At 40.9% G+C, this 19428-nt stretch overlaps 1 protein-coding gene across 1 annotated transcript in view; it reads right to left on the bottom strand.

Annotated features, from left to right (window-relative positions):
* Nucleotides 1-18982, bottom strand: part of MARCHF10 (membrane associated ring-CH-type finger 10) — a gene marked incomplete at its 3' end in the record, with an annotated part of 68029 nt that extends 49047 nt beyond the window's left edge. Inside the window, exons 1-3 of the mRNA XM_083376324.1 lie at nucleotides 18950-18982; nucleotides 3559-3664; nucleotides 3160-3312 (exon numbers count right to left, since the gene is read on the bottom strand). Coding sequence (XP_083232450.1) covers nucleotides 3160-3312; nucleotides 3559-3645 — 240 coding nt within the window. The 5' untranslated portion in view covers nucleotides 3646-3664; nucleotides 18950-18982. The remainder of the gene's footprint in view (nucleotides 1-3159; nucleotides 3313-3558; nucleotides 3665-18949) is intronic.
* Nucleotides 18983-19428: the final 446 nt, after the last annotated feature.

The raw sequence follows: 19428 nt of genomic DNA, 5'->3' as shown, positions 1-19428 counted from the left end.
TGAAAGAGGTTGATATGTTGGAGTAACCCCACCCAGACCATTAAGCCACTGCCCAGAGATAAAAATAAAGTCGGGCGTGTTTCCCCCCTCGTGAGTCAGACCCTGAATAATCTGGGTCAGGTCCATGGCCATCATAGAAGCCATGAACTCTCAGGCCACCCCCGACGCACCGCCCAGGGAAGGCAGATTAAAATCTCCCAGAACCATGAGTCTGGGAAACTCAATCGCCAACCCCGAGAGAGCATCAAGTAGCCCGGGCAGAGCCATTGCTACGCAGCTGGGAGAGAGGTACGTAAGCAACAGGCCCAACTGACCACCAGGGCCCCACCTTAAGAGGAGGGACTCACATCTGCCTATCTGAGGGCCAGTGGCCTCCCGTGGATGGAGGGCCTCCCTAATAACGACTGCCACCCCACCGCCCCTACCCTGAGCCCGAGGCTGATGCAGCACACAGAAACCTGGAGGGCAAAAATCAATCAGAGGGACCCCTCCCTCCGAGCCCAACCGAGTTTCCGTAATGCATGCCAGGTTTGCGTCTTCCTCCTCGATCAAATCACAGATGAGGGGAGCTTTATTCACAACAGACCTGGCATTCAAATAAATCAGCCTGAGGTCAGGTGTCTGCCCTCCCCCTTCCCCAGGAAAGCAGGTAAGAGCCAGAGGGTCAGAGTGCACCACAGCTCGAAAATAGCGGGGGTGCGATCCCAGATTACGATATGGCCCTGTTCATCCATCTGCCGCCATTCCCAATCACCGTGGGGATCGCTATCCCTACCCATCCCCCCGGGCCCCAAGACTCTCCCCGGCCCCCTTATTGCTGCGACCATCAGCCAACCTAGACTGAAAGAGGTCCGGCAACCCCCCACCCCCTCATTCTGTCAAGCCTGACCCTCCCCCCTCCCTAAACCATTAAAATTTTTTAAAAGAAAACCCAAAAGCCTCTTTTTTGTGCCATGCCACCTCTCGGGGTCCCAAGACTCATCATTAAGGAAACGGCGGCACAAGTTGGATGGCCACATCTGAGAGAGGGGGGAAGCTCTCAGGGCAAGCAACTTACTTACAGTATCAAAAGATAAGAACAAAAGGAACGAGTTGGCTGGAACAAAATGCATATTAATAATAAGTCCACAGAGCTGGACAGTGACTCCTGAAACATGGTCACCCTCTCACAGTGACCAAGATCTTCCAATCTCAGGGAGAAACCACTATCCAGCTCTGGGTAGGTCGCAGAAGGAGAAAGAGTCCGATGGCTGGGTGATAGTAAAACAGTCTATTGGTGATGGCATTCGCAGCTCCGATGATAAACAGATGTAAATAAGTCTTGGGCTCCAGACTCCAGGCCCAGCCGACAACAGCTGGGTCCCTCTGGTGCCCAATATCACCAAGCCGCACCGCCAACACCTCCAAAGTCACCAAGGATGGCAATGGGTGGCAATGGGGACTGGGACAGTCATCCATCTCCATGCCCTGAATATAATCACGTCCAAGGGGCTGTAATAAGTCTCCGGATGCAGAAAATGAAGAAGGCTCACCTCAGTTCTCTAGTATGGCCCCCGAGGAGCTAACCACCATCTCGGGTGCCATCCAGCACGCTCCACCTCCATCTTCAGCTTCAAGTGGCCCCAGATGTTCCCACCCTCCAAACAGGTCCAGGAGGGCTCCAAACGGCACTCAATCCATCAAACGGCAGCCTCCACCATCCAAGGAACCTCCGCCGGGGGGGAAGCTCGCTGATTGAATGGATGAGTAGATGAACTCGGCAGCCACAAGCCCAAGAGCCTCGCCACCCAGACTGCCTCTCCAGGCTGCCCCAGACCATCACAACCCCACTGCAGGCCGCCGCAGGTCCAGACTGCTTGTCTAGGCCGCCGCAGGCCACCACACACCACACCAGGCCCATCGTAGGGCGCATTGCAGGCCGCCGCTGGTTGTTGTTGGTTGATGCCGGCTGCCGCAGGCCACCGCTGGCTGTTGCTGGTTGGTGCTGGCTGCCACAGGCTGTTGAAGGTTGTTGCAGGCTGCCGCAGGCCCGGAGCTCACCGTCCGAGCCATGTCGCTCGGCCATCCTAGGCCCGGGAGCCTTGCTGCCCCGCCGCCTCGCCGTCACCTTCAGCGTCCACAAAGGGCTCCACCGAAGCCTCGGAGGGTCCCGTCACCTACCCGGGCTACAAAACAACAGCCCCATCCATGTCCAAAATGCCAAAACTCGCTCCCTCGCTCCTAGCGCTCAGCCACGAGCGGCCATCTTCTCTGGATTAAACCTTTCCTGTTGTCTTTTTTCCCTTCCCACACCCAAACCATGTTCTTTTATAGCCTCTCCTCTCTTCCCTCCCCCCCCCATTTTTTTTCAGTTCACTTCCAGCTCTGAGCTGCTTCTGAAAGTACCAATCAGCTGGAGCCCTGCCAGCTCCTGGGGCTTCTGCCAAGCCCAGACTCTCCTGCAGCTGCAGCTCCCTCTCCCTCTCCCTCAGGCTTGGCTTGCTTAGGCTCATTCCACTCCCCCGCTACACTTGGCTAGCAATCACATACCACCTGCCATGTGGCAAAGTGCCACAAGTGGTACGCATACCACCGGTTGAAAAGCCCTGCTGTAGAGCTGCCATCGCCCCACAGGCCCTGCTACTGCCAGAGGATTTCTTCTCTCTTTCTTTTTTCAATTTGTAAGCCAACCATCTTCCTGGCTTATTCACATTTTCGAAAAAGTTTTGTTTTACCCTTTTAATTTTTTGGGACAATATATTATCTTTACTTAACTTTCTATTAAACAAGCAATCTTATTTTCAAAAAAGAGAAGAAAGCTCCTCTAGCAATACTCTTAGAAAACTAAATGGCCTCTACTTTAGTAAATTTCACAAAGAAAAAAACGTTTTTGCTGTTGTTATTCCTCTTCATCCTCCTTTGGTGCTACCTTTCAACTCCAGTTCTCAGTAAGAATATTACAAGACCTAAAGAGAATGAAATGTTTGTTGAATTGAAAAAAAAAACTGATTCTCCAAGAGTTATGGTCTTCAGCCTTCGCAATAATTCTAAGATGTACAGTAATGTGAACTGCTCTAGAATTAAAAAAAAATACATTGATAGCTGATCCACCTGGATTATGAATTTTTAAAAACTTCTTGAGTTTTTATCAGAAAATATTTAAAGTTAGCAAATACTTGCCTGTCTATTAACAGGAAGTCTTGAAATCCATGGCCTTTCATATCTACGCACTGGAGAGATAGATGATAAACTTCTCTGCCTCAGTTCTTGTCTGCTGTGTTCTTGTTTTTTATCAGACTGGTCTTTAATGTGCTCTTGTTTTCTCAGGCAAGCCTAATAAATAAGGCATGTGTCTATTTTAAATGAGTTGTATGTGAAGGCTTACATTCAAACAATAGCTAATGGAATCTGGCCACACATCTATAACACCCTCTGCCAATTTTCTTCAATCAGAAGATCTCCAGATTTCTTGAAGTATATGTCCTAGTATCCCCAGCCACCAATGTTTAATTTGGGGAAGACTACTTCTGGTTCATGTTCTTTGTAAGAAAATAAAGATACTGAAATATAATGTATTACCTGATACTCTGAATCCATCTTGTGCTGCATCTCTCTTATGTATTGAGCATCACTGATAAACTTCTGCCTTTCCTTTGCTTCATACATGGCAATTCTTCAGGAAAACCTATATAAAATATATTCAAATTGCATGTTTATTGCAGTCACAGACCAGCATAAGAAAGGTGGGATAGTCATTTAAAAAGGATAGTGGATATATAAAAAATATAAATCTAAGAAAAATTATAAAAAGCTAGAAGATATATAAGATATAAGAGTTAAAATTTAAAAGTACTTCTAAAAAGCAGAATCTAAAAGAAGGGATAGGAACAACAGAGGGTATGGGGGGAGAAAAGGTTGTATGTGGAAGACTCAAGTTACAAAGCACTCTGATATAGTCGTTATCAAATCTAGTTTGTAACACAGGTTGTTATAATCTGATGATAATTTTGAGCATAGCTGCACAGAACTTGGCAATGTTATCTGTTGTAGCATGGTAGGTATCTAAAAGCAACAGGGTGGTATAAAATTGTCCCGTGCACCTTGCATATTCATGCAGTCATGGTGAGATGAGGCTAATATCAAAGTTTTGGTAGTATAGGCACTGAAGAAGCATGCATTCTGTTGTTTCTGTATTTCCAGAGTCAGAGGGGCATTGAATCTCCCAAGTTAGGAATCTTCCTGTATTAGTATCATGGCTCAGAACTCAGAGACTGATTCTGAAGGCAAAGAATCATAATTGTTAATAGCCTTGGGAGACACAGAGCCAAGAACTATTTGAGGTTCATTAACATGGGCACCACAACTGGCTTGACAACTCTGACTTGGCTCTCAAAACCTTGGACTGAACTTTGACTATTCTTCTGTGCACTCCTGTTAAAAGCAACCACTCTAATCATGAATGCATTCAAAGCTCTTCCCTGCTCTTATCTTGGGCCTTCTGACCATCTCTTTGTTTTGCTTATCCCAGCATATAAATCTCTGTTACTTAAGAGAGAAACCAACAGTGAAGCAGGTGAGGGTTTGGGCAGAGGGAGTTATAGAAGCATTACAAAATCTCTTTGAGTGTACAGATTGGGGTATGTTTAAAGAAGCTGCTACAGTTATCCAACATATTAATGTAAAGAGCATGCCACCACTGTGTCTGCATATATTCAGAAGTGCATTGAGGATGTCTGTGTCCTTAAAAACATTGTAGTGTGGGCTAATGAAAAAACCATGGATGACATATGAGGTCCACAAGATGTTGAAAGCATGAAATGTGGCTTTTAATCCAGCAATATGCTGGTGCATACAAGAGCCAGAGGCAATTTGAAATGTGCCATAAAAATAGCAAAGCAAGCCCATTGTCAGAAAGTTCAGAACTTCTTTCAGGACCCTATGAACACCAGGCTAATGTGGCAAGGCATCCAGGCTATTACAGATTATAAGGGGGGGTCCATCATGCTGTAAGGAGGACACGGTCTTTTTAAATGAGTTGAACACATTTTGGGGGAAGATTCAGGGCATCAAATCCTTGAGAGGAAAGCTATTCCCCATCCTGATGAAAAAGTACTTAGCTATGATGTTACTTCTGTTTGGAGGACATTGTGGAAAGTTAACACTTGTAAAGCAGCAGGCCTAGATAAATTCCTGGATGTGTTCTTAGGGAGAATACAGATAAATTGGCTTGTGTTCTTACAGATATTTTCAATCTTTCATTGCAGCGGGCAATGGTTACATCATGTTTTAAGACTGCCATTATTTTGCCAATACCAAAAAGAGTCTTTAATCATGGGTCTTAATATTTATCATCCACTTGTGCTTGCATCCATCATTATGAAATGTTTTGAAAGGCTGATGAAGGACTTTATTGTATCCAGCCTCCCTCCAGCATTTGACTCAGCTGGTGGATGTAGTGGAGTCAAAGACTCCTGCTCCCGTAGGCAGGTAACAATTTCAAATAATTCCACAGAGAATGCTACTTCCTATGTTCTCCATCTGAGCTTGGCGCACTTGGAGAAAGATAAACTCATGTGCGAATGCTGTTTGTTAATTTTAGTTTGATACTTACCTGAAAATAAGACCCACCCAGAAAAAAGCCCTAGCCTGATTTTTGCTGTGCACCTAATAGAAGCCCTCCTCCAAAAATAAGCTCTAGTTAAGAGCCCACCCATTCCGTCCCACTGCCTGTTTGCTCGCTGCCGCAACAGGACAGGGGAGTGCACGTCAAACTGGTGCTGCCACAAGGCAAGGAGAAGTGGAAGGGTGGAACTGACCCATGCACCTCGCACCCACACACCTCAGGGCCCCTGCAGCCAGGAGACTATTACCCGCTCAGTGACCTCCCTGTGCCCGTTCAATGGGTGGGGGAGGCTGAGTCACCTTACCCGGTCCTTCTCTGCTGTTTCAGAGCCACAGGGGAGTGATGCCAAAGGCTCTGCTGCTGCTGCACAACAGCCATGTCCACTGCTGGAGAGGTTCTCTTCGGTCCTGGCAACCCCAATTTTGCCCTGCAGATTACCTGCCGAGCCACAGCCTCCATCTCCTTTTCTTCTGCCAACTCTCCCATGGCTTATGCCATGACTGGGTGGCACATAAGCCTCCCTCTGCCTGTCAGACACCTGCTGAAGCTCCCGGCCCACTCCCTCCCACTGTCTGCTTGCCTGCAGGCACAACAGCTTACAGGCTTCCCAGGGCAGATACTTGGAAGGTGAGGGCAGTGCTGGTGGAATGCATCTTCAGGTGCATTTATACATATATAAAACCTGGTCTTATTTTCAAAGAAACACAGTAATACGATTATTATTCAGCATTTAGTAGATAAACTGGGCCTTTTTGGCTTTAATAATCCTTTGTGCAAATGGGTAATTGATATTCTCACTTTTAGGTCCTACTATGTGCGAGTTGGGATAATATTTCTGACACAATGATCTTGAGCACAGGTTCTCTTCAGGGTTGTGTCTTAAGTCTGCTATTGTTCATCTTGCTGATCCATGACTGTTGTGCAATTTTTGCTACTAATCATATTACAAAGTATGCAGGTGATACAACAGAGTGGGCCCTATTTAGGATGATAATAAGGGAAATGAGTGGGAGGAAGTAGAGCAGGGATCTCCTGTAGGCCGTGGTCCAGTACCGGGCTGTGGCCTGTTGACCACCAGGCTGTGGGAATGGCTGGTGAGTGCACGCACATGAGTAAGCACCCCCCAATTGCACTAGCATCACTGTGCAGGCACTAGTGGCCCTGTGTACACAAATGTGGGAATGCTAGCACCACTGCCAGTGCTGCCACAGGTATGCGTAGCCCGCTTGCACATGCACTGAGGTGCTAACACCACCACTGTGCGTGTGCCCATTTGCACATGCATACACAAACATTTCCCTGCTCCTCCCTTTCCCTCCAGACCACCAACCCAGAGAGGTTGGGGAGCTCTGAAGTAGAGGATTTGATGAAGTGGTGTAATTAAAAACAGCCTGGTTTTAAAAGTAGGAAAAACAAGAGATCATTGTCAATTTCAAAAAGGAAGACACAGCCATACACTTCTGTGTACTAACATTTCAACTATGGAGATGATTAGTAGTATCAAGATTTTGGGTGTGCAGCTGACGAGCAGGTTAGCTTGGTCACTCAACCAGTGAGACATTGGTGAAGCAGGCACAACAGTGCCTGCATTTTCTGCGTCATATGAGAGAGACGATTGAAAGCATCCTGTTGGATAGTTTCTGGTGACGTCGTTGCAACATGGGCGCTGGGGAATGAAGCTCCATTACTCAAGCCCGATTTCTACCAGCTGGGGATTCCAATAGGACTGAAAGTCACCCCGTAGAGGCGACTGGAGAAAGGGTGAAACTTTGCAGATCGTGGGCCAATAGTAGCTGACCCACTTTATCCAAAGGTGCCCTCAGGATCAGCAGGAAGAAAGTCTGACCGCACCCATGCGGCCAGCCAGAAGCAGCTGATCGTCGGAGACAATGGATTCTAACAAGCAGAAAGCAAAACAGCTGATCCGAGTGAGACTACTTTCCTTATCTCTCTACAAGTGAAAATACCAGTTCTGGGAAAAAGCACTCAAAAGCAAGAAATCCCCAAGCTTCCAGGGAGAGGGGGCTTTTTTCTTTACCCCTCTCTCCTGAGTTATAAGTGGCAGTTTAATCCTTGGGGAAATTAAAACTGACATAACAATATTGTGAAGATAACTGAGGCATAAAAGAATGATAATTTGGGAAACTTTTGGATTTATAAATCTTTTTTAATTATTATTCCTTATTTGAAAACCATTGGATTTTAACTTTTTAACTTTTTAAAAGTATGGTGGGAATGGACATCTAATGACACCTAGTGGCAATATGAGAACTACATTTAACCTTTCTTTTTTTCTTTTTACCTTACTGAGTTGTTTTGATTGGAGATTTAAAACTTGGCTGGATGCCCAGACACAGCTTATAGTTTAAACATTTTGGTGTCCTTGGAATTTATAGTCCTGAAGATTGTGATTGAAAAAGAAAAGACTCTTTTTGGATTGCCCTTTTCTACAGGATGGATTACAATTATCAATAAAAATTGTTTTTGAAGTCATCTGACTTCCCTGGATTATAAACACATCTTGATCTGGAATTTGTACAAGCTGTTTTGAAAGAGTGAATAACAAGAAATTTCTTTTAACAGAACACTTTGGATTACAAATTTTGGTATATATTTTTTTTTCCTTTTTCCCCTTTTGCTCTTTTTTACTACTCACTATTTTTATTATTTACTTCTGTTAGGAGCCTATTGGATTCTAAACTTTGATTTACTTAGTGGATTATAAAGTATGATTTAAAGATAAAGATGAGCGTCCCTAATCTATTTAAAGTTGGGAAAAAAGGATCTTCTGCTCCCTCTTCTGCTTCTGCAAGTCCAGTCTATCAGAGATCAATTGATACAATGATCCAACAAGAAAAGGCTAATAACTTCCAAAAGGAAACTCAAGAGAAGCTACAAGCAATTCAAGAGGCAATCGCTACTTACATGGTAGTTACAATGAGAAATCATGAGATGAAAAGTGATTTTGATAAAATAAATAAAAAAATTAACAACATGGACTCTCAATTTGAAAATTTTAAACAGATGATCACAGATAATCAACAAAGAATCCCAAAAAACCAGAAGATAAATCAACTGAGGTTGACCAGAAATTAGAAGTCTTAAAAGATGAAAATCAGAAATCAATGCAAATAAATGGAGATGAAAAGAGCCTCATACTTTTAAGATTTCAAAATAAATGAAAGATAAGGAAGAGGATCTCCTAGACCTGATAATGGAATTATTGGTAGATGCATTAGGAATCAGGAAATAGAAAATGGAAGGAGAATTAGATCAGATCTATCGAGTCAACTCAAACTATGCTAGAAGAAATAAAGTCCCCAGGGAAGTACATGTTAGATTTCTCAAAAGCTCTATAAGAGACGAGATTCTGAGAAGAGTAAGAGATGAAATTGTGGTCCTCAAACAAATTCCTACGAGAATAAGAGAATCCCGAAGAGAATACCAGTTTCTAACTAGGAAATTAATTGAAAAAGGAGTGAATTTCAGATGACTGATTCCAAAAGGGATTTTAATCTATTGGGATATGAAAAGACATAGATTGGATACGGCACTTAAAGCAATGGAATTCTTCAACAACCATAGAACATTTCTGGAAGGAGGGGACTCTGAATCTGCTACAAAGAGAGCAACAAAGAAATAGGAAGAAATGGCAGTAGAAGGTGCAGTCAAACCAAGAGAGGAGGAAGAAATTAAAAACACATATACAGAAGAAGAAGCAAGACCAAGAGATCAGAGATAAGATCAACTAGAAGATTAAGACCTAGATATAATTGAAATAGATAGAGAAGGAGAGTGGCATTTTGTCGATGAATATAAATGGACTAAATTCTCCCTCAAAAAGGAAAAAATCTTTACATGATTGCAAAAATTAAAAATGGTTATAATTTATCTCCAAGAAACACATATTAAGAGACAACATTATAAGTTGCTAGAACAACCGAAAATTGTTAAACTTCACTTTGCATTAGTACTTCAAAAGAAAAGAGGAATAGCTCTATACATTAAAGAAATAATGAACCCTAAACAAATTTATGCGGGCGAAGAGGAGAGAATATCAATGGTGGAAATAATGATGGATCAAAAACAGATACTGATGGGAGTAATATATATATATATATATATATCCTCATCCCTTATGAACAACATTCTACTCCTGGAGGAATGAGAGGGGAAACTGACCCTTGGTATGTGGCTGCTTCCGCCTGGTAGAGATATGATACATTGCTGTGAGATGGAATCCCTGATGCTATCGACTCAGGTTGAGCTCTCCGGTGTAGGGTCGAAGCTACAGTGTGTGCAGTAGCCTGAGAAATCAGAAACTGCATTCGTTCTGATAGATCTGTCTCCTGAGCCTTTGGAGGGCGAAGCCCTGCCGCTGTAGGAGTGAATGTGGTCTCTGGGCCCAGAGGTCTAGCTGTACTCGGAAGAGCAGGGATCTGAAGGCCAAGCCGCTCACTGGAAAGGGGAACCATCTCCACCTGTTCTGCCATGGGAAAGATGAACTGATCTGTTTCCCCTTCTGGAGACTAGGCAATTGGAGCAGCAGAGGTTGAAGGAGCTTGTTGAGGGTCGAAAACCGATGCCTCCATGGAAACAGAAGTAATTTGATCCACTTTGCATCTTTCTTTTGCTTTGCAGCTTTGTTTTTCCAATGCCTGGTGCCTCCTGCTTGCCTCTTTCTCAGCAGTTTTGGAAGACCTTTTGCCAGAGATAGTTTTAGATTTGAGTTTCCCAGCAGCCTCCTGCATGGCTGATCTGGATTTCTTGTGCCTGGAAGGACTGCTGGAGGCACCTTGAGATATCTGAGCTTCTGTAGTTTTATCTGCCATTGCGAAATCAGAGATATCACAGTAATGGCAATCTCAATGTGTTTGCAACACAGAGGTGATCCCAGAAGCAAGGAGCCAAGTGGTGGCTAGAAGTGGTGGCGGCACAACCAACTTAATGGGATAGCCAGCACACTCACAATCCTGGTAGTGGCGGCAAAACCAACTTAATGGGGTAGCCAGCACATGTATGATCCTGTTAGAGGCAAAGGTTGATTGACTTAGTCTCTAGGGCAGAAAGGCAAGATCAACCCATCTGTGGATTCTCCATTTGTCATGCTGGAGAATATTAATGGTGGAAATAATGATGGATCAAAAACAGATACTGATGGTAGCAATATATGCACCAAACAATAAACAAGAACAATTTTACCAAAAATTACATACACAAATATTAGATTTAAACTATCAAAATCTTTGTATAATGGGAGACTTTAATGCAATAACAGATGGAACTTTGGATTATAAAAGTGCTAAACAAGGGAGGAAAGGAGGAAATATATTACCTAAAGCATTTTTAAAAATGACAGAAGAACTTTGTATCCAAGATATATGGAGAGAAAAAAATCCAAACAAATTACAATATACATTTTACTCAAATAGACATAGATCATGGTCTAGAATTGATATGATATGGGCATCTTTGGAACTTAATACAATGATACAAGAAATTGAGATAGAAACTAATATTTGGGCAGATCATAACCCAATAAAGATGACTTGGAGAAGAACTAAGAAAAAATTAAGATGGTCCTTGAATAAATTTATACTGAAAGAAAAAGAATTTATACAACTAGCGACAAAGGAAATGGATTTTTTCTTCAAAATAAACAATAAAAAAGAAACATCGCTTCAAAGTGTGTGGGATACAGCTAAAGCATATTTCAGAGGGTTGGCTATAACCTATTAAAAAGAATAAAGAAAAGAAACAACAACAATTAAAGTTGAAGGAAGAATTCAGAAAATTAGAATCAGAATTACAAACAGACCCACAAAAGAAAATACCGTACTTAAGAAACAAATGGAAATAATAAAACATAAATTAAATCTAGCTGAAACGGAAATGACGGCTCAACAGATTAAGAGGGCTAAACAGAACTTCTTTGAAAATGCCAACAAACCAGGGAGATGGTTAGTATATAGATTGAAAAAAGAAAAAGAAAAAACTGATAAACAAGCTGCAAGATAGAAGAGGTGAATTACAGTTTCAAAATGATACAATGAAAAAAATTATCAAAGATTATTATGAGATCTTTTACATTGCAGAGGAAATTCCAAAAGAAAAAAATACAGCAGTATCTAAAAAAGCAGACTTACCAAAAATTTCAGAGAATATTCAAAATATATTAAATGGAAAAATATCGATGGAGATTATAGATGCTATAAAAAGGCAAAAAAAAATGATAAGACTCCAGGCCCAGATGGATTACCTGCAGAGCTTTATAAATCATTACAAGATGTATTAAGTCCCATTTTGAAAGAACTGTGTAATGAAATACTCCTGGAGGCTAAAATACCAAATACATGGACTGAAACCAACATTACTTTAATACCCAAAGAAGACTCTGATCTAACACAAATAAAAAACTATAGACCAATATTGTTATTAAATGTAGACTACAAAATTTTCACCTCAATAATAGCAGAAAGACTAAAGAAATTTTTGATTGAATTTATACATACAAACCAAAATGGTTTTCTATCTAAAAGACAGATAAAAAATAATCTAAGAATGATTCTTGATGTATTAGAGTATACTATGAAATTCATCCAAGGAAACAGGTATTCCTTGATGCACAGAAAGAGTTTGACAATGTAAACTGGCAATTCATGTTTCAGCAACTTATGGAAATGGACTTTGGAGAAAACTTTATAAATGTAATTAAAACAATTTATTGTAAACACAAGAGCCAAAATAATTGTAAATGGAGATTTTAGAGAAAACATTTTAACATTAAAAAGACAGGGATGCCCAGTATCTCCATTACTATTTATACTAACCCTGGAAGTATGGAATAGAAACATCAGACAAGACATAAAAATTAAAGGAATGAGATAAAAGATAAAAAAATATAAACTACAAGCATTTGCAGATGACTTGGTATTTATACTGGAAGATCCATTGGAAACAAGCACTAAACTTATGGAGAAAATAGAAAAATTTGGAGAAGTGGCAGGGTTGAAAATAAACAGAGAAAAGACTAAAGTGTTAACAAAGAATCTAACAGAAATACAAAAAAAATCAACAAAAATATATCTTCAAATAGTTTAAAAAGTTAAATATTTGGGAATTTATCTAACAGCAAGATGTGTAACAATAAAAGAAGATAACTATGTAAGACTGCTAAAACAAATAAAATTGGATCTGGAAAAGTGGAAAAACTTACAACTTTCAATACTAGGGAGAATAGCAACAGTGAAAATGAATATCTTATCAAAAATACTCTTTTTATTTCAAACGATTCCTGTAAGGCTGGGAAAAGCCTTTTTTGATGAACTGAATGCAACAATACTGAAATTTATCTGGCAAGGAAAAAAAAGCCAGAATTAGAGTGAAAATGCTACAAGAAGTGAAAGAAAGTGGAGGATTTGGACTGCTGGACTGGATGTTATACTACCAAGCAACTATTTTAACATGGCTTAAAGATAGATATTGGTTAGAGATAAAAGACTATTGTACCTATAGGGGCATGCCTTTCTGTGGTATAGGAAGAATTAAACACACAGATACTTTCAAAACCACTTTATAAGAAATGCACTTCTTTCAGAATGGGAAAAAAATAAAAGCAAAAATTTATATTAAGATACCTGGATGGCTTTCAACAATGGAAGCTTTTGCTTACCCAAATTTAATTAATTACAACAAAGTTGTGACTTATAAAGACATTTTGGACAATGAAGAAAAATTGAAAGACAGACAAGATTTACAAGAACATAGCAGCCATATCATAGCGGCCATATCTGCAAATTTAAATGAGATATGAAAAAGATGCTAAAACAATTGGATTCTATAAAGAACAGACAGAATTTGATCAGATACTGTTAAAAACAGATGAAAAGAAACTCTATAAATTTTTGTTAAATTAAAAGGAGGAAGAACAAGTAAAAGAAAATGATAATATGGGCAAATAACTTTGGATATAATATAGAATTAGAAGAACGGCAAAAGTTATGGGAAAGAAATGTTAAAGTAACTAAAGCAGTGGCATATAAAGATTACCAAAAATGTTTTAAAATACTTCAAACAAGTGTTGGAAATGCAAACAAAGACCAGGTACTTATTATCATATCTGGTGGACATGCCCTAAGGCACAGGTCGGCAACCAGGTCTCTTGCTGCTCCCAGCCGCCCGGTGCGCGCGCACCTCTTCCAACGGGCAGTGGTGCGCGCGCACCTCTCCAAATGGAGAGTGGCACCGCCCGTTTGGAGAGGTGCACGCGCACCTCCCCGAATGGGCGGAGGTGCGCGCGCACCTACCCAAACCTTTGGAGAGGTGCGCACGTACCTCCGCGCGAATGGGCAGTGGTGCCGCTCTTTCAGGAAGCTGCCGCGGCCCGTCTGTGAAGCTGCCGAAAGCGGCAGCTTAGCAGACGGGCCGCGGCAGCTTCCTCAAAGAGCGGCGCCCCTGCCCATTCCGAGAGGTGCGCGCGCACCTCTCCGAACGACCGGAGGTGCGCGCGTACCTCCGCGCGAATGGGCAGCGGTGCCGCTCTTTCAGGAAGCTGCCGCGGCCCGTCTATGAAGCTGCCGAAAGCGGCAGCTTAGCAGACGGGCCGCGGCAGCATCCTCAAAGAGCGGCGCCCCTGCCCATTCCGAGAGGTGCGCGCGCACCTTTGAGGAAGCTACCACAGCCCGTCTGCAAAGCTGCCGAAAGCGGCAGCTTTGCAGACGGGCCGTCGCCGTCGGGCAACCGGGAACCGGTTCCATCTCATTTTTAAAAAAATGGCAGCCGCGTGCGTCCACGCATGCGCAAAAAACGTTTTTGCGCATGCGCGTGCATGGACACACGCACGCGGCTCCCTCTTTTTTAAATTTGTGATGGAACCGGTTCCCAGTGGCTCTTTTTCTTTTTTAGGTTGCCGACCCCTGCCCTAAGGCAAAAAGATTTTGGGTAAAAATACATTTATGGTTGGAGAAAATGACTAAAAAACAAATAGACTTTAAGCCAGAATTATTTTTTAAGGAATAATATGAACAAATTATGAGAAAGGTTGTATATATTTAATTCTACACGTACTAACTGCAGCAAGAATTGTATTTGCCCAACATTGGAAAAATGAAAATTTACCAACTGAAGAAGTATTAATTAAGAAAATTTTAGAGTGTGCAGAAATGGACAGATTGACTTTTTTAAAGATAGAAAGACTTTTATTTTAGAACATGGGATAATTTCTATCAATGGCTAGAAACATGAGTTAGAAAGTGATGTGACTTTAAATATATATATTAACAAGAAGAAGACTATCGAGCAATTAACATATTGTTTACGATAATTAACTATTATCTATTATTTTTGTTAAACACATGAACTCAGACATTATGCTGAATTTTGCTAAATATTGAGAATGTTATTTGGAAAAACCCTAACCCCCAACCCTAATCCTAACCCTAACCCAAATTCCAACCCCAATCCTGATCCCACCTCATTCCTAACCCTATAAAAACTAATAAAATGTATACAAAAAAGAAAGCATCCTGTTGTGTGTCTTTGTTCCACCCTCCTCTAAACAGAAGCAGTAATTAAGTTTACAGAAAAAAATACAGAAAATGGAGAGATGGACTGTTTCTGACATCTAGTGGTGGATGAAAATACTGCTCTAAATATACAGCCCAGAAAGAAAAAAGCCTGTTGTTGTGACCTTCAGGGCTTTGATTAAACAAAGAACAGCTGTAACAAAAGAAAAGAAAACATTGTGGACTATCTACAAAGTGAGAACTACAAAACCTAGAAAAAAGTGATCTTCCTGGACTGTTCAAAGTGACAATGGCACTGAAAAAAGTGCCCCCCAAGCCACAGCCGAGCAAGACACCTGCCTGCCTGCCCGGTGGCGCTCTTCCTCCTGTCTGAGGTTTTCATTGTTGTGAGCATTTCTGTTAAGAATTAGCAGCGTGGGTGGGGTGGGAGGTGTTTGGTTTTTATTCCCCCCATCTGCTGGCTTGTTGCAGCAGGTTTTGGTCACTTCACATGACCCTGGGACGCTGTGACTGTCATAAATATGAATCAGTTGCCAAGCATCTGAATGTAAATCACGAGACCCTGGGGATGCTGCAACATTCCAGCTGATCGGCACTTCTTCTGGCTCAACAGAAGCACTAGGATTAGTGCCAAGCTCCAGCTGGACCCTGGCGCTGATCCTGGCGCTTCCACTGAGCTGACAGCCCTGCAGCTCCAGCCATCTCTCGCTCAGGCTTGTGCGGTGCTGCCACCGGTTCAGCTCATTCCTCTCCCCCACTACCACTTTTCTAGGATGGTTGCGTACCATCTGTCAGGGGCCAATGTACCACAGGTGGTACCCGTACCACTGGTTGAAAAGCCCTGATATTGAGTACCACAGGGTAGGCACAGTGACAGAGAAGTCATGTCCACTGGATCCCATAAAATGACATTGTATAATAAATAGAACCTGCAGTATGCCAACTCTCTTTAGGTAACTAACTAATTAATCAACTAACTAATATTCTAACTAATTAATTGTAAACATATGGACTCACAAATATCTAGGTTCTGTGCCACCTAGGGCTGCATAGGTTACCATCAGAACCCTGAACAACTTCTCCAAACCCATAGCTAACCAGGTAGAAAATTGAGAGAACAGAACCATGAACACAAACTGGCAATAAAAAGACACTATGAAATCTCCTTAACCTTATAGCACACTGAAAATTTAATCAGTTTCAGCGAGAAAAGTAAATATTTTATACTAAGCAAGATAAAAAAACACAAGAGAATTTTTAGCAACATGGCACTGATAAATAAGCCATTAACAGGAACACTGAGATAAACCTCATTTACAAACTATTAAAAAAAGAAGCAACCAAAAATCAAAACAGAATTAAACATGTAGTTCTTTATTACAAACCTATTAACCAATACCCCAGATAAACAAGAACCAGCACCAGATAAACAAAAGCAATCAAGAAAGAAACAATACCCCACTCCAAAAGCAAATAAGGAACAAACAATACCCCAATTGAGGTTGGTAAGACAAGCTACTACATATAAACAACTAACAAACTGCATTTCCCCATGGACTTAAAATGCTGCCTAGTCTGATAATGAATTTCCTTGTGAAGAGAAGCAAACTAGAGAACATCAAAAACCCAAGAGCGATTGTATGGCAGCCTAAACATAAAAGTAAACTGAATGTAGTGAGAATATTTAGTTTAATATGTCTAGTAAATCTAGAAGAGATAAGGTCAGTAATTAATGAATACTGAATAAATATAGCTACAAAACATATATGAGCAATACAGAAGAAATACATTGAAGAATTTTAATTATATACACAGACTGAATGAAGACTGACTTGCAAAACAAATGTATGAAAAACCAATGAATGGATCAAGAATTAGGAGAAGACCAAAAATATTGTGCTCGGATGGAGTTAACATTTTCAAATGTAGAGAAGCAACAAGGAAAAACATTCAGTAATTGCCATGTATGAAGCAGTGTTGCACGTATTGAAAGATATATTGCTGGAATATCATCAAATTTAAGAAAACAATAAGCAATACTGATTGTTTGAAAAGGTATTGTTTGAAGCATCTAGATTGCTTGATTATTCTGTTATATTGTATTGCATTACTGGATGTTCTAAGATTAAAGACAATGAATGATTGCCAAAAAAATTCTTCAGAATTTTAAATTTAAATCTATGCTAAAATGATAACAATGATAAGAAAATCAGAACAATTTTATTCACTGAGCTCTTTAACCAATAGTTTAATTATTATCTGGGCAAGGTAACCTAGATCAGTTAAGAATATTCAGGATTGTCTGATTCAATTTGAGGATTGAATCCATAGCTTTGGAAGCAATTCAGTCTGCAAAAGTGTCTGTTTAATCTGACTCAGAACCCAAAGTTGGAAACAGCATCTGAATTACCATATTATATTAAGTGCCATTTCCCCCTTTTTTCTACCACAGTGTTTCTATTTGCTGTGAAGTACAGTAGACTGGAATATAGTAGATGTCAGAATCCATTTATATCACATTCATAAATGTATGTTTAAAACATTATCCCCCACCCTGGATTCTGCCATCTCCTGAGGAAGGAGGAGCGGATGTGGATTCAGCCTGCCTTATGTTATTTCAAAGACCAAGGGAAACCTTTTGAACTGGGGGAACAAAGGGGAGGGTTAGGGAAGAAGGCATCTGGCCTGTGTCTCCATTTGAATCTGTAAAGGAAGAAGGCAATAATCATAAAAGATCCAAAGTTCCCTTTTTCCCACGAAAGGGATGACACAACATAAATGATGGGGGGCTGACCAAATGGGGTTGAGGGAAGGGGGGTTGAACTGGGAACTCTTTATAAAGTTTCAATCTGTAAAACAATACCAGGTCCTGTCTTGTATTTCCACAACCAAACATGTCCTAGTAAAAATTTCTTTTGGACTAGAATTGACTCCAAGAGTTTTTGTTTTCCTAAGACGTGAATTGGGGTGGGTCCTGACAGTAGATTGATATAGGTAATCTTCAACTTACAACCACAATGGAGCCCAAAATTTCTGTTGCTAAATGAAACGTTAAGTGAATTTTGCTACATTTTATGACTTTTCTTGCCACAGTGAATCACTGCAGTTGGTAAATTTGTAACATGGTTGTTAAGTGAAATTGGTTTCCCCACTGACTTTGTCAGAAGGACACAAAATGGGATCACGTGATCCCTGGACACTGCAACCATGATAAATATGAGTCGGTTGCTAAACATCTGAATTGTGACCATGTGACCATGGAGATGCTTCAAAGGTTGTGTGAAAAATGGTCATGTCACTTTTTTCAGTGATGTTGTAACTTTGAATGGTCACTAAATGAATTGTTGTAAGTCAAGGACTACCTGTACTTTTCAGAAAGAAATCTGATCATCCATTCTACCTCAGGTAAATGGCAGTCTGATATTAGTTATGTAGGTCCACTGCTGAAATAAAGTTTTTTTTATGAACCTATAGTACAGTCCTGATTAAGCAGCATATATATGTGATCTCTTGTTTTTAGAACTGTTACAGAGATTCTTTCAGAATGCAATGCTCTACTAATTTTCTGTATTTTCTATTAATCACTATCATATGTGAAACTCAAAGTAAACATCTTCAGGCATCCTTTTTATCAAAATTAAAGGGATTCAACATATAATTCACTTTGAATTCAAACGGCATAGTGAGTTGAAACTTTGGATGCAATACTGCATGCAAACTGTTATAACTGTTATCTATTTAACGTCTTCTCTGAAGCAAGGGTACTGATAGTTTCCATTTGCTTTTCTATGTTAGTAGTTCTATTAATTTTAAATGCTCTTACGTTCAGGATCACTGCAGCTCTTGTTGCCCTCTCATTGCTGTGCTCTGTTGTGCAGAATTGATCCCCTAGAGGCAGGCTTGCCACTCTGTGTAAAATAGAAGGAAAGGGAGAAGGGAAAAGGAAAGGTAATCAGAAAGGAGAGGAAAGGACATGAGAAAAATGGAAGATTATATTATAGAGAAGGCAGAGACAAACTCAGTTGCAACTAAATACATTGGTTCTTTGAAGTCCAAACATTCTGTTTCCCAGGCATATGACCAAACAATATACTAGAACTATGATACGTCATAGGTGAACCCATTTGCCCTAACACAGAGATGTGCAACTAACTTTCTTTTTATCTGGCATGGCTATATTTTTCCCTAAACAGGTTTTGTCTTTGAGAGCTTCAGAGGGTATGCTCCAAAGATACTACAATTTCATTAAATCAGCAAAAATTCATTTTGCTCAGTGGGAAGAGGAGCAGCACTATTAAAATA

This window comes from Vipera ursinii (assembly GCF_947247035.1).
Source record: "Vipera ursinii genome assembly, chromosome: Z".
Lineage (NCBI taxonomy): Eukaryota > Metazoa > Chordata > Lepidosauria > Squamata > Viperidae > Vipera > Vipera ursinii.
The sequence above is the reverse complement of the archived record's forward strand: the minus strand, read 5'-3'. Positions and strand labels throughout refer to the sequence as shown.